Consider the following 16,651-nt stretch of genomic DNA (forward strand, 5'->3'; position numbering starts at 1 on the left):
AAATTATGATCTCTATGTTTTACTGCACTGTGGGCCTGATTCAGAGATGGACGCTAATGCTATTTTTACGCAGATCAATCAATTATTTGCGGTTAGCGCATAAGCTGCACTGTGCTGACCCTGCGATAGTCTTACAATTCCACACGCACAGTTGATCCATTTGCAAAGTGAGTGACAGGTAGTCAGCATTTTGGGGAGGTAACGTGGGGTGGTCAATGAAACGCAGACGTGTCTGACTATTTAATCGCTGTTACATGGGTGTGCATAACTTAGCCATTGGGAATTCCTACGCAGCATGAGAGTATTCTATGTGTCAGGAGAGCTGCCAAGCTGCGGCTGGGCAGACCTTCCGCAAGGGCAAGATGGCCGCTCGATGTGCGTCGATGTTATCGATATTTACGCAGGTAAGCAATGTCGTACGCAGATTTGAAGGTGCGTCTTTATGCTTGGTTAAGCTTTGGAACCATTAGCATATTTTCGCAGCTGTGTTCCGTGCAAAATTGCAGCTGCGATCGCTTTAGCTCCATCTCTGAACCAGGCCCTGTATCTGTAGATAAGGTAAAACAAGCCTTACCACTTGCATCCCTATAGCAGACTTTACTATTGCTTAATATTATTTTGCTGATTAGTTATAGAGTGAACTGAGAAGTGAAGAGAAATTGACCTCAACTTATTTATTATATAAGTAACAATCTAACAGATAAGGAGACATTTGTTTTTCATTCTTTATTTTCCAAGATCTACAGTAACTTTTTTTTGTCAAAACGCCTCCAGAAAGCACAATCATTCCCATTTCTAGAACACAGCAGTTATAACTTTGGGTTAAAATAGTTTTGGTTAGAGATTGCATTTTTACTATAATGCAAAAAGAGACCAAAAGACATGAAAGATACCTTGTGAAACTGAATTTTAGTTTTGTAATTTTAGTTGTAATATGCAATTGGGGAACAGTTGTTATCTTAAACAATATATCCAACCATTCTGCTAGTTACTTACAGTTAAGGCCCCCATACATCAGAGATTGATTGCAGCAATCGTGCAATTTGCAATCGATTGTGTATAAAAATCTATTCCTTTTTCAATCGATTGCAGATTGCAGAATTGCCAGAATCGATTGAAAAAGGGAAAGATTTTTATACACAATCGATTGCAAATTGCATGTCTGCTGCAATCAATTGCTGATGTATGGGGGCCTTTAGACTCACGTAAAAGTTAGAGGCACTTGTGCACCGGCTGTACGTACATGTGAGTATATATTGATTATTACTGACACATATTAAGATGATTCCACCCTAAAACCAGTGGTATTTGTACAATACGTTCAAGTGTTTATACTTATGCCCCACAAGCAAGAGATGTGACTTGACAGTGTTAGTGTCAGAGCGCGCTGGACTCTCAATTACCGGGTCCGACGGTGCTGGTCTGCAGAGGGGCAGTGGGTAGTGCGTCACCAGCGTTCCCCGCTGGCCCCTGTCTCTCCTTCACCTGACAGATGCAGGGGCCGCGGCTCCCTACGGGCACGCGCCGACCTGTTTAATATTTAAAGGGCCATACACTTGCCCTTAGTAACATCACAGGTAGTAACTGGGGTAGCCCTGCTTATTTAAGGAAGTCTCTGGGAGCACTTCAGTGCTAGAGTATAGGCTCATTTACCATACTCCAGCGTTCCTGTGATATTCCATTACCTGTTTCTGACCTTGGCTTCGTTTGTGACCCTGATTTCACCTGACCCTTGGTACTGCATCTGATATCTGGTTTTGACTTTGGCTATTCCCTGTGACCTGTTTACGCCTGCTCTCTGGTACCGTCTAAGTCCATTTGGTTCTGACCCGGCCTGTCGACTAAGCTATATGTCTTCTCCACATCATCCAGAGTTTACCAGCACCTGTATAAGGGAACCTATCCTGAGGGCCGCAACCTGTGTGTCGGACGCAGCCAAGTCCATACCTTCTTGCGAAGGTCCCTGGTGAATACCGCGGGCACATTAGACTCCGCGCCTCAGGCATAGGTCTAGCCAACTCCCTAAATATGGGCCACATCCATAATCTGTCTGAGACTTGTGACAGAATACTCTGGCCCAAAAGACATGGATGCTGCTGGGAACCCATCTCCACGAGACCTGCTCGAGAACCTTCTTGCTAGGGTCGAAAATCAAGAACAAGACCAGGCCCAGATTATGCAGTGTCTGCAGACCCTTATGCAGGAAGTCGGTGCTGCTCAGTTGCCTCCAGTGCAGTTATCCACTCCTCCTACGGTGACTGTACAAGCTGCGGGGACTACCGCTCCATTACACATTCCAAATCCTACGAAGTATGATGGGGATCCCAAAGGCTGTCGAGGATTCCTAAACCAATGCTCACTTCAATTTGAGGTCCAAGCAGCAAATTTTCCTTCAGAGAGGACGAAGGTGGCTTACATCATCTCGCTGCTGTCCGGTCAGGCATTGGCCTGGGCATCAATATTGTGGGGAAGGAATGATCCCCTGGTAAATAACAGCACTGAATTTCTGAAAGTTTTTCGGAGGGTCTTCGATGAGCCTGGACGAGTATCCTCTGCGGGATCAGCTATCTTGCAGCTGAAACAAGGCAATCAATCGGCAGGACAGTATGCTGTGCAGTTTCGAACCCTTGCTTCAGAATTAGGGTGGAATAATGAAGCCCTGATGGCCACATTTTTGCAGGGTTGTCAGATCATATCAGAGATGTACTCGCATCCAGAGAATTGCCAACCACTTTAGATCATTTAATCTCCTTGAGTATGCGGGTAGATCTTCACCACAGGTAGAGTGCAAAAGAGAAGGAACAGTTCCGTCACTTCATCTTCAAGCTCACTCCACGGTATACAGCACCAATGGAATCTCCTGAAGAGCCTATGCATATTGGGAAGTCCCGCCTTTCTGCCTCAGAGAGGGAGAGGAGGTTCAAAAACAAGCTCTGTCTGTACTGTGGTGAACCGGGTCATCTTCTTTCGGGCTACTCAAAACGTCCGGGAAACGAGAACGCCTAACTGATCAAGGGGTGGTCAGATTAGGTACGTTTCAACACACCCCAAAAGACTGTACTACTCCTCAGTTCACCATCAATGTAACTCTGGTCCATGAGAATTCCTTTGAGATCTTAAAGGCTTTCTTAGATTCAGATGCAGATGGCAACTTAATTTTCGCTAAGACGGTGCAAGAACTGGGAATTCCGAGTGTACCTCTACAAACACTCTTGTGTATCATTGGAGTGGATGGGAATAAACTTCCCACAGCTACCATCCACTCTCGAATGACAGAAATCTCCATGCAAGTGGGTGAGCTCTATCGGAAGCAGATAGCATTCTACATACTTCCGTCAGCCGAGTATCCGGTCATCTTGGGTCTACCCTGGCTCCGCAAGCATACCCCCATTTTAGATTGGAAAGGACCTCAAATCCTGTCATGGAGACCTCAATGCCATGGGTTATGTTTGTCGCCAGTCAAACCCCCACATCGTGTTATCTTGAGATCAGTAACTACTTCGGGAGATCCTCTTCCCATTCCATAGAGGTCCTTCAGGGATGTATTCTGTAAGAAGGCTGCTGAAACGCTTCCTGCACCTAGGGAGTGGGATTGTGCTATTAACTTGTTGCCCGGGAGGTTGCCTCCTCGAGGAAGAGTCTTTCCTCTTTCGCTTCCTGAGTCCCAGGCAGTATCAGAATATGTCAGAGAATTTGGAACGAGGTTTCATCAGGGAGTCTAAATCGCCCGCTGGAGCCAGCCTGTTCTTTGTTAAAAATAAGGAAGGGGGTTGAGACCATGCATCGACTACTGGGGCCTGAATGCCATTACCATCAAAGACCGGTATCCTCTACCTTTGATTTCTGACCTCTTTGACCGAATCAAAGGAGCGAGGGTTTTCACTAAACTAGATCTTCATGGGGCCTACAATCTGATCAGAATCTGACCCGGGGACGAGTGGAAGATGGACTTTAACACTTCTGATGGCCACTACGAATGTTTAGTCATGCCTTTTGGATTGAGTAATGCACCAGCTGTCTTTCAGAAATATATGAATCATATCTTCCGGGACTTACTATACAAATATGTAGTGGTATACTTGGATGACATCCTAATATTCTCTGAAGACGAAAAGAGTCATCACCAACATGTGTGTGAAGTACTGTCCTGGCTTCGGGCCAACCAGCTTTTTTGTAAGCTTGAGAAATGCTCCTTCAAACAAAGGGAACTAATGTTTCTAGGATATATCATCTCAGGCTCCTGCCTTCAGATGGACCCAGGAAAGCTTACCGCAATCAACAACTGGCCCTGCCCAGTCAAATTGAAAGCAATACAACACTTTTTGTTTTTTTTGCAATTTCTACCGCCAATTCATCAGGAACTACTCATCCATCGCAGCTCCCATCACTGCTCTTACCAGAAAGGGTCAAGACACCCGTGTGTGGCCTCCTGAGGCAGAAGATGCTTCCTCAGTTTAAAGCAGTGTTTCCTTTCAGCACCCATTCTGTGGCAGACAAATTGTGATCAAGCTTTTTTCCTGAAAGTGGATGCCTCCACGATTGGTGTTGGAGCAGTACTGTCACAGAAGGATGATGCGGGCTAGTGGTATTCCTGTGGGTTCTTCTCCTGAAAGTTCTCTGCACTAGAAAGGAATTATGCTGTCTGGGATAAAGAACTACTAGCCATCAAGTTGGCTCTTCAAGAATGGCGTTACTTGTTAGAAGGAGCGAAGTATCCGGTGACAGTCTATACCGAACATAAGAATTTGACATATCTCAAAACAGCTCACTGCCTAAATTACCATCAATCTAGGTGGTCATTGTTTTTTGATAGGTTTAATTTAGTGATTACCTATCGGCCATGTAATAAGAACGTCAAGGCTGATGCACTCTCCCGAGCATTCAACACTGTTGAAGTGGAGGAGATAAAAGAAGACAAACCAATTTTGAACTCTGCGTGTTTTGTGGTGGCTACATTTTTAGCACCTGAGTTCTGGTCTAGGTTACTTCAGTGGGTTCATTTATCATGCTTCACAGGCCATGCGGGCATAAGGTAAACTTTGGAGCTAATTCTCAGGAATTATTGGTGGCTGACTGTCCGTCAGGATGTGATGGACTTTGTGGCAGCTTGTCACATTTGTGCTCAGCATAAAGTTCCGCTGCACACGCCATCAGGGTCCCTGCTTCCACTACCAGTGCCTGATTGTCCTTGGACCCTCATTTCAATGGACTTTGTAACAGATCTGCCTTCTTGTCAAGGATTTACTACCATCTGGGTAGTTATAGACAGGTTTTCCAAACACTTTGTTCCATTAAAAGGACTGCCTTCGGCTCCAAAGTTAGCAGAGGCTTTTATAAGGGAGATTTTCCAGTTGCATGGATTTCCAAAGGACATTGGGGGTCATTCAGACCTGGTTGTGAGCGCTGAGCACTCGCAGCCGGGTCGATGTTTCCCCACTGGGCATGCGCACATCAGAGCCGACTCCGATGTGGGCATGTGCGAGAGCCGGCTAGCGACGGGCACTCCGTCCCTACGGGTCTCGCACCAAAGGGGGTGAGCTGTCAATGGTGAGTGACAGCTCGCCCCATTTGGGAGGCAGGCAGGGGGCATGGCCGGCCAAACGGAGGCGTTCCCGACGGTACGCTTGCCATTTGGGTGCGGCCCCACTGACAGCAATGAAGTCAGTGGGGAGCTTCCTGCTCGATCAGAGCAGGAAGCTCCCTGGGGCTTGCGGTTGACGAGACCCAACCTTAGGGTCTTTTCAAAGGCCCCGATGGTCACGATGGTCTTGACCATCGCGACCATCTCCCTGGTCGATCGAAAGACCTGTGGGTGGTAACCCACAGCCTAGCAATCGACCAGGAGGCGGCACTTAAAAAAGTAAGTGACCGCCCTCATTCAGAGCGATCGCTTGCAGCAAGCGATAGACTCTGAATGAGGTCCATTGTGTCAGATCGTGGGGTGCAATTTACTTCCAAATTCTGGAAGGCATTATGTAAATGTTTTGGAGTCAAACTAAGCTTTTCATCGGCCTATCATCCTCAGATTAACGATCCGACAGAACGGGTGAATCAAGATTTGGAGAAATTTATTCGTATGTATGTGTCGGCCAATCAGGATGATTGGGTTGCTTTACTTCCTTGGGCTGAATTTGCTCATAACAACTTGTTTCATGAGTCAGCGGGTCATTCTCCATTCTTTATACAGTATGGGTTACACCCTGCATTACCAGAATTACCAGTCTTTGGGTCGATAGCTTGTCCAGTTGTCCGTGATACAGTTAAACGATTCCTCAATATCTAGAGGGACGTTAAGAGGAACTTGTGCAGAGCATCTTCACGATATAAGATGGTGGCAGACAGAAGGAGGAGGAAGGTTCCTTTACTGTGTGCGGGTGACAGAGTATGGTGGTCAACCAAAAATTTACGTCTGAAGGTACTTACAATGAAGTTCGCTCCCAGATTTATTGGGCCGTTTCAGATTCTCCAAGCGATAAATCCTATGGCTTATCGTTTAAAACTTCCTGGCACGCTTCAGGTTCTGAATATTTTTCACGTTTCCCTTTTGAAACCGCTGGTCCTGAATAGATTTTCGAAGCGCTGTGAACCTCCAGTAGCTATTCCAGTAGATCATCAGAAGGAGTACGAGGTGAAGCAGATTTTAGACTTCAGGATGTCCCGGGGTATAGTCCAGTTCTTGGTAGACTGGAAAGGATATGGTCCTAAGGAGCGCTGTTGGATCAAGGCCTCAGATATTCATGCACCCTGACTTCTTCAGAAACTCCATCAGAAGTTCCTGGCAAACCGTTTGTGGAGTGTTCAGTGCCCACCCCTAGAGGAGCGGGTAATGTCACAATCGTTCCGGAGTCCGGCCCTCACTTACCGGGTCCGGCAGCGCTGGTCTGCAGAGGGTCAGTGGGTGGAGTGTCACCGGCGTTCCCTGCTGGTCTCTGCCTCTCCTTCCCCTGACGGATGCAGGCGGCTACGGCTACTTATGGGCGCGCGCTGACCTGTTTAAAATTTAAAGGGCCATACACACGCCCTTAGCAACGACACAGGAAGTGACTGGGGTAGCCGTGCTTATTTAAGGAAGTCTCTGGGAGCACCCCAGTGCCAGAGTATAGGTTCATATACCATACTCCAGCATTCCTGTGATATTCCATTACCTGTTTCTGACCTTGGCTTCGTTTGTGACCCTGATTTCGCCTGAGCCCTGGTACTGCATTGGATATCTGATTTTGACTTCGGCTAGTCCCTGTGACCTGTTAACGCCTGCTCCCTGGTACCGTCTAAGTCCGTTTGGTTCTGACCCGGCCTGTCGACTAAGCTATATGTCTTCTCCACTTCATCCAGAGTTTTCCAGCACCTGTGTAAGGGAACCTATCCTGAGGGCCGCGACCTGTGTGTTAGACGCAACCAAGGACCTCATTCAGAGTCTCTCGCTAGATGCGATAGCTCGCCTCCAGCGTATGCAAATTTGTCAAATTTGTGACGCCACGGGAAGCGATCGCTCGCCAAGGCATAAGCAGGCCCACCATGTCTTAGCGAGCGGCCAGAGTACGCCCAATCGCACAGGCAGAGCCGCCCACCAGCACATGTCATCTCCAGGAAGTGTATTAAAACATTGGTACATCGAGGACAATCGGAAGCGATCGCAGCGCTTGTGGTTGCCTTACCCTTCCGCAAGCACTGCGAGGACTTCAGTGTAAAAAACAGGCATGTGACGTGTACTATGATGCTGCGTGTTAATTATACACGCCTCTAAAACGGAGTTGAAACACTCAAGCACGCCTGCGTTCGCACCTCCACTCCCCCATTATTAGTGTTCTGCCCCTGTTACCACCCACAAATGGTCTCTCCTGTCACTCATTTCACTGGGCTGTCTTTGCAGGGCGAGCGAGCGGCCTGCGATCGCACAGAGTAGTTTGCGCACGCGCAGAATGAAGCGTGTGCATGTGCATACACAAACCATCGTGCCGCTTGCGAGCCCACAGCGCTAGCGAGAGACTCTGAATGAGGTCCCAAGTCCATACCTTCTTGCGAGGGTCCCTGGTGAATACCGCCGGCACATTAGACTCCGCGCCTCAGGCATAGGTCTAGCCAACTCCCTAAATACGGGCAGCATCAATAATCCATCCGAGACTTGTGACAGTTAGTAGTAAATGCTGAAGTCACATTACCCTATTTGTACACAGTATAATAATGTAATGAAGTGTCAAATAGACATTAGTGTCATGACATTTATTAATAAATGTGAAAGACACACATTTTACTTACAATATAGAATTAAATGCAAACACCTTCACATCTGTTGTTTCTTCCTTGATAACCCATATGTGAATTTTATAATTATGCTGCTATGCCGATGTCATGCAGTTGAGCAATTAAATTAGTCGCAGCCGCAATGCGCATGTGCGGCAGTTGAATTGCAAATATGCTAGCCGAGATGATTTATTAGCAAGCGATTGACAGGCAGGGGCTGTTTTGTGGGAGGTATCGTGGAGTGGAGAGAACATGAAGGCGTGTCGAGACCATTTTCGGGGCGTGTACGAGCCGCCGACTGCAGCATGAAACATGGCTCCGGTGTCTCAGTTACGGTGGCTATTCTGAGTGACCATAGATTCATTCAGTAAGTTGATGTTTGCATGATCTGCCCCCGATGCTGTGTATGTGAAGACAGGTGCGGACAGCTGCGATGGCTCAGATGGGCACAGTGGTGTAATTAGGGTATTTGGAGCCCAGGGCAAATTTAAAAATGGAGGCCCCCTATGTGCAAAAAATTGGGCGTGGTCACTTAAAAATGGGGCGTGTCAACATGACACACACCCCTTTATCGTCACTCTGAACATTCCTTTCCATATGCACCTTAACCCCAGTAGTGCCCCTTATACAGTACCCCCAGTATGCAATGTACCAAGTTATGGTCCTCTTATGCAGGCCCAAAGTAATGCCCCTTATACAGTACCCCCAGTAGTGGTCCCCCTTATGCAGCCCCCATTAGTTCCCCTTATACAGTACCCCAAGTAATGGTCCCCCTTATGCAGCCCCTTATTAGTTCACCTTATTCAGTGCCCCCAGTAGTGGTCTCCCTTATGCAGTGCCCCATGTAGTGGTCCCCCCGATGAAGTGCCCCCAGTAGTGGTCCCCTTTATATAGTGCCCACAGTAGCAGTCCCCCAATGCAGTGCCCCCAGGAGTGGTACCCCCTTATGCAGTGCTTTTTATATAGTGCCCCCCAGTAGTAGTCCCCCCTATGCAGTGCCCACAGTAGTGGTGCCCCCTATGCAGTGCCCTTTAAATAGTGCCCCCAGCTGTAGTCCCCCCCATGTAGTGCCCCAAGTAGTGGTCCCCCTTATGCAGGACCTCAGCAGTGATCCCCCTATCCAGTGCCCCTTATAGAGTACCCCCTGTAGTGGTCCTCCCTATTTAGTGCCCCCAGTAGTGGTCCCCCCAGTGCAGTGCCCCTTTTGCCCCTAGTAGTAAGTCCCTTATATAGTGCCCCCAGCAGTAGTTCCCCACCCCCATGCAGTGCCCCCAGTAGAGGTCCCCCTTATGCAGGCCCTCAGTAGTGATCCCCCCTATCCAGTACCCTGTAGTGGTCCTCCCTATTTAGTGCCCCCAGTAGTGGTCCACTAGTAGTAAACCCCATATATAGTGTCCCCAGTAGTAGTTTCCCTTGTGCCCCAAGTAGTAAGCCCCTTATATAGTGCCCCCAGTGGTAGTTTCCCCCCCAGTAGTAGTCCCCAGTAGAGGTTCCCCCTCCCGATGCAATGCCCCCAGTAGTAGCCCCCCCAGTTGTAGTCCCCAGTAGTGCCCCACCCCCAATAGAGGACCCCCCCAGTAATGGTGCCCCCCCCCCCATAGTGCAGACACACAAGTAAAAAAATAAATAAAATACACTTACCTTAATCCACGCTCCGGCTCCGGCCACTGCTCCCGCCGCCGCACGTCAGTCCTCCCGGGCTGACGTGCTCATGACGTCTCTCCCATTAACCACTGCAAGAGCCGGAAGGCGGAGCTCATGAGTGAGCTCCAGCCTGGCTCTTGCAGTGGGCGCTGCAGCAGTCAATGAGAGTCTGTCTAACTCTCATTGGCTGCTGGTTAACACACACATCGCCACCGCGCGGCGGTGATGTCTGTGCATCAGCAGCAGCCAATGAGAGTCTGTCTGATTCTCATTGGCTGCTGATTAACACACACATCGCTGGCAGCGATGTGTGTGTTAAACTACACCTGAGCCCCCTCCCACCCTCCTTACTGGCGCTATTGGGTAAGCGCTCAGGAGGATAGAAGGGGCTCGGCTGTGCAGCACAGGACCGGCGCTGGGCGCAGGGAAGCCTAGCGCCGGTACTGTGTAAATGTGTAGCACTGACCGCACACACTGCGGTTGGCGCTACACTGTCTAACTAGGGCGGGCCGGTACAGTGGCCGGCGGCGCAGGTGGGCGCCCAGGGCACATGACCTGCTCGACCCCCCTTAGTTACGCCACTGAGTGGGCATCACAGTCCTGGTCACTATTACATGAGTATGTTTTCGCACATCCACAGCAGCGAAAATCGCAGCTACAGCAGCATTAGCGTACAACTCTGAATCAGGCCACAAGTACTATCAGCTGGATATGCAATCAATCAGAAGCAGTTATATTCTGCTGATAGTAATCTTCATCTTCATAGCCTATCATTGCTCTAGCTCTCCAGTACCTGTAAGAAATGTGGCTCTGAAGAAGACATCTCTCTGGGTTTCATTTAGGCTGCAATTACCTGAACACTCCCTTACTGTACTCAGGCTTGTGCTCCTGTCCTGCCTCTCCAGGTGTAAGGGCGCACAAGTCAACACTAAGCAATACTGCGTATCTTATTCAAAAAATACTAGAGCGTGTACAACACTATGTGAGCCTCAGTGAGTAAATTTAAGGTCTCTTGGCCTGATTCACTACCTTATGCAACTGTGATTACGCATGCAATCTGACGATTGTTTTGCACTGCGCATGTGTATGCATCGCAGTGTGCATGCGCGAACCGGCCACTACGATGGAGACTGCGATGACGTCTCTCCCTGTGACTACACAGACCCATCGCAGAGTGATTGACAGGAAGTGCCGTTAGTGGGAGGTGACGGGAGGGGAAACACAGGCGTGCCAGGGGCGTGCATAAATTATCCCCTGCGATGCCCTATGCAGCCCGAGGCCTGATAGTGTGCGCGGAACTTAGCAATTTCTGAGAAAGGTCAGAGCTTGTGCAAGTGTGCGTGAGGCTGTAATGGTTCTCGATTGTACCGATGGTTTTGCAGTTTTGCTAAATAGTACGTATGTGTGCTGAGTAAAGTGGGCGTCCTTGTGCAGTGCTGCGACGGTATAGCTATCGCAATGAATTAGCATACTATCGCAGTTGTAGTGAATCAGGCCCTCTGTTAACTGTTTAAGTTGGCATATGAGACAACCATATATCTGAAATTATTTTACACATGTGTTTAAAAACATGTTTTAGGGTCTTATTTATCAAGTATGTATATTAGTAATATTAGTATCGGGGCTGTTTAAAAATAGCTCCAGATTCAAAACAAGGACACGAGGGTCAGCGCACATCTCTACTTCCCATAAAAAATCATCCAGTTATTACAGCTGTACAGAACGCTTAAATGCTGTAGACATCAGCAGCAGTAAAAAAAGATCACAATTGTGCAATTTGGAAAGAATTACTATACTTACTGCTAAAAATGCTGGGCTGATAGCTACCCAGCAAACTCTCCAGTATATCCCAGGAGAAAATCCAAGCATGGACTTCACATCATTACAGAACCTTTGTATTCCTGGGAATGAGATAACATTCAATGCTTTCATTCAGTGATTATATGTTCACAGAATTTATGTTGATATTAGGTTGATCATCATTCATGTTGGGCTGTGCAACATAATCTACTGTACAAATGATCTCTAGCTACTGTGGTATGTTATTTTTAGTCACTACCCTCAATAGGGGGCTTATTCAAAGTTGGGAGCAAAGTGTAAAAAAAAAAAGTAACTTCTTACTGCTACACACCGTAATGAGATATTGAGAGGGGGGGAGGGGGGTTCTGTCACTGGTCCCACTTGCAGTGTAACCTGGTACCTGGTTTGCTAAGGTGCTAATTTGCTTAGTTTTTTTTGTTAACTTGCAACTCTGAATAAACCAGTAAATGACCATTACTTTAGTATGAACATTTCACTGCTTGTCCATCACTGAATTTATTATTACATGACATAGGCTGGGTACGCACCATCCGATATATTGTCTGATATATCATACACATCGTTTAGTGGGCCTGATTCAGACCCGGTCGCTAAGATGCATACTCTCACTGATGCTGATGGTATGCAGTGTGTATGCATTGTGCGCGAGTGTATGCATCACAGTGCGCATGTGTATACCTTAGCAAAAGTTCACAATGCATTCGCTCGCTGCACATAGACAGCCCAGCAGAGTGAGTGACAGGGGAAGCCGTTTGTAGGTGGTAACAGGGGCTGGCCATTAAAAACGGGGGAGTGGAGGTATAAACGCAGGCGTGCCTGAGCATCTCAATGGCGTTTTAGAGGTGTGCATAATTATAAGACAGCATCATAGTACACGTCACCTGACTTGTTTTTACACTGAAGTGCTCGCAGTGCTTGCAGCAGGGTATGGTCAACCTCAAGCGCTGCGATCGCTTCTGATGTTACCCGATGTACCGATGGTTGTATACACTTCCTGGACATGACAAGTGGGCACAAGTGGGCATCTTAAGACAGGCTGGTGGGTGTCTGCATACACTATGTGATCGCTCTCTAAGAAATACTGGGCGTGCTAATGCATTGCTGTGCGATAGCACTGCCTACACATCGTGCAAAAGTATGCATCTTAGCGAGCGGGTCTGAATCAGGCCCAGTGTGTATGCCTCTTCCGTTGTTCTCCCCATCATTCATTGAATCATCCCATCTGCTGTTCTGCATGTAACGATATATCTCGCCATCATAGGTGGATCATGCTAAAGTGTAACTCATTTAAATAAGTGTACAACAAACAATTTTTATGAATGTGTTTGTAACTTTGACCAACCGCTAAAGTTAACAGAGGATTCTTCAGTGCTATTCAAGCCACAGTGGCCTCTATGCTACCAGGAAAGCACAGAACAAGTTTCTGACCATAACAATTCTTTTCCAGCTGTATAGTGGAGCTTTGTTACTGGATCCTTGCATACCCCAGTCTGATGCTGTCTGGATCAGTTTTAAACAAAATCTCCCTACAGAGCCGTAACTAGACTTTTGGCGCCCTGTGCTAGAAAGAGCATTGGCGCCCCCCTATTTTTTAAATAGGGAGATAAAACGGAAGCGGTGTGAAATACCGCCGGCCGCATGGCTGTGACTTCGAATCCCGGCAGAGTGAGGCAGACAGCTGGAGAGATCCCGGCAGCGGCAGCCCAACAGCGCTGGAAATCCCGATCGTCCCTAGGTAATTACTTACTAACCTAACCCCCCTAACCCTAACCCTCCTTAGGGGTGCCTAACCCTAACCTCCTCCCTGTGCCTAACCCTAAAACCCCCTCTAAGTGCCTAAACCTAAGCCCCCCTTCCCCGCTGCCTATCCCTAGGTCCCCCGGGGGGGTGCCTAACCCTTCCGGGGGGGGGGTGCCTAACCCTAAGTCCCCCCGGGAGCCCTAAACCTAACCCTCCCCCCCGCGGCTGTCCGCTCGCGGCACCCGAAATCACTTTGATCGGGATGCTGGGTGCCGGTCTCCCGGCGTCGAAAAAATGACAAGCGTCTAGATTTAGACGCCTGTCATTTAACCCTCGCAGGGATAAAGCAGTCGGTAAACCGGCTGTCGGGCTTCCGTCAGCCGGCTTCCCGATTGCATCCCAGATAAAACACCCGAAAAAGGGCCATGGCCTCATGGGGAAGAGCCAGGGAATAGATAGGGGAGGCCAGGAGATGCTGGGGATAAAAGAAGAGGAACTACAAGTGAGAATGATAATAAACAGAAAATTGACAGGGCCAAACAGCGCCCCCTGCCCTGCGGCGCCCTGTGCCATGGCACTGGCCGCACTACCCTAGTTATGGCCCTGTCTCCCTATTTGAGATCTGGCCCGTAGAGAGCCAGCACTGGACCCAGTACTTTCGGTTAGGGGGAATGGGGGCTTAATTGAAGGAGGCGCGGTCATGCACCCCTTAGAAAATGAAGGGCTATGCGTTGAGAGGGAGGAGGGGGGGTGCTGTGAACCAGGGGCAAATAAAAGGGGGAGCTATAAAGACATGGGCCGCTGACAGGTAAGAGGGATGGAGGTTGGGTGGGTGCAGTGTACCTGGGCACCCACACTATGCCCCTCTATCAAGCTTGGGAAGGGGTAATTAGCAACGCTCCCCCCCCCCTTTGGCTCCTCTGCTTGAGATTGTTACAAACTCAGACAAATAAATAAATGTAGTGATTGTCCAGTCATACTATTGTCATTTAAATACATATAAATATCAGATTGGCACATCAACCATTGATTGTTGTTACGAGTTTGCACCATGCCAAAAGGCTGTACTTGCATTTCTACATAAATTTGCATATCCATCCACCAGTTATATATTCCTGTCAATCATTGGGATGTTACACATTGGAATTCGACTTGGAAATGGAAAGGATATATTTACAATGGGGTTGTAGTATAAAAAGAACAGACCACTGAATGACATTAACAGGACATTGACAAGAAAGGAGCTTCACAGAATTGTTGAAATGTTTTTCTCTAAGCCAGTAGAGATTCCTTAAATATCCATTGATCTGTAATCTCACAGATTTCCAATCACATTGCAGCTAGTGTAAGAAACTGATTGCGATTGGCTGAGAGCAGGGAGTGCTGTGAATTCAGGGCCTGATTCAGCAAGGAACGCAGTTGCTAATACGCATGCAATCGGCCGATTGTTGCATTCTGCGTATGCATTGCAGTGCGCGGACTAGCTATTGTGATCGGGACTGCGATCGCAGCGGCTTCGCAGACCCATCGCAGAGTGAGTGCCATTTGTGGGTGGTGACGGGGGTGTGGTTATGGAACACAGGCGTGCCAGTGCTTTTCAACACTGTTGCATGAGCATGCATAAATTATCTACTGCGATACCATGCGCAGCCTGAGTCCTCATAGCGTGTGCTGAAGTTAGCAAATCCTGAGTGAGGTCTGACCTGCCTTAACTGTGCGTCCGGGTCTGATTTTACTCAATGTTACTAGGCTGCGATCACAATGCGAATGCAATCATATGCATATCACCGCTGATATTAGCAACTGCAGTGTGTGCGTATTAGCAGAATAGCAATCCTTGCTGAATAAGGCCCTCAGTTCACAAATATTCTACATTCGTCATAACAAAGTAGTTTAGTCTTTATTTTCATTCCTGTGGTCTGCAGCAAGAAGATATTGCTTGGACTACAAGCCTACTGAACTATCAATTCAGAGCATTTGTCATTAGATCACAAATAAAGAACATTTCTCATTGGTTTTCAAATGAAAAAGAATTAAAGTGGATTACAAGAAGATAAAATTGGATTAAATATAAAGATTTTTTCTATTTACATAATAAATTATTTGCTAGCGAAGTTTTATTGAGTTTTTATTTAGTAGTTTTGGGGTGGGATTTGTTTTTGCTGAGAATTCCAATTGATTCAAAACCCCTTTCATTTTAATAGGGCACTGTCTACTTGTTGCACACACTGGAAAACTTATTAAAAGGAATGGTCTGTTGAAATGAATGGCATGTACAGTAGTTACCATCACAGCAGTCTGGATGCCGGTGCTCAGAATACCGGCGACGAAATCACAACATCAGTCAGAATCCCGTTACCAGAATCCCGACTGATGGTATCCCGACAGTAAGTATTAGCAGTGGCGTCCCTACCTGTCTGTGCACCCGGGCTAGTCCGCGCGCAGACAAATTAGGGGGTGTGGCCTCGCAGGTGGGGGCATGGCCACGTGGGTGGGGGCGTTGTCTCACGGCCTGCCCCGAACAGCCGTTTTTTTTTTCTCACCGGGAGTGCGGGAGGTGCAGGCTAGCCTTGGGGACCAGCCTGTGTGAAGTGCCAGCTCCCTCACTGTGCTAGGAGCCGAGTGCTGCACGTAATGCAGCACCCGGCTCCTGTCACTGAGGGCGAGCCTGCACTTTGGTGTCACCCCTGCTGCTGGTGACACCCGGGTGCGGCCCGCACCTCCGCACCCTCCTTGTGATGCCTGTAAGTATTAGGGTTAGAGAGAGGGTTATGCACCAGGGGGAGGGTTAGGGGTAGGCTGCAGCAGTGGCGTATCTAGGGGAGGTCAAGCAGGGCTCATGCCCTGGGCGCCATTGGACTGCACTACACAGTAACAAACACTGCCGCCGGATAGTACACTCTTCAACATGGTGGCAGTGTGTTTGTTTTGGCTGCCAATGAGAGTCAGAGACACTCATTGACTGTTGCACCCACTGCCGGAGCCGGGAGCTCACTCATGAGCGCCATCTTCCAGGTCCCGCAGTGGGTGATGGGAGAGACATCATGACATCCTATAGTGCAGAGCGGGCTGGCCCGGGAGGATGAATGGAGGAGCGGACGGCAGCGGGTGCAGGGCGGGGTTTCAGGTAAGTGTATTTTTTTTTCCGTGTGTTTGTCTGGCATTGCTGGGGGAGGGGGGCTACTATTGGGGGCACTATATAAGG

General features: G+C 48.3%; 1 protein-coding gene across 2 annotated transcripts in view; it reads right to left on the reverse strand.

Moving 5' to 3' along the window:
- The window catches only part of LOC148532368 (sodium-dependent serotonin transporter-like), a 96,875-nt gene that overhangs the window by 2,187 nt on the left and 78,037 nt on the right, over positions 1-16,651 (reverse strand). For both annotated transcript variants that reach the window (XM_088467928.1, XM_088467927.1), the window contains exon 11: positions 11,686-11,786. In XM_088467928.1, coding sequence (XP_088324054.1) covers positions 11,686-11,786 — 101 coding nt within the window. The remainder of the gene's footprint in view (positions 1-11,685; positions 11,787-16,651) is intronic.

Source organism: Taudactylus pleione, unplaced genomic scaffold (genome assembly GCF_031769625.1).
Source record: "Taudactylus pleione unplaced genomic scaffold, aTauple2 ptg000078l, whole genome shotgun sequence".
In the NCBI taxonomy this organism is placed as follows: Eukaryota; Metazoa; Chordata; class Amphibia; order Anura; family Myobatrachidae; genus Taudactylus; species Taudactylus pleione.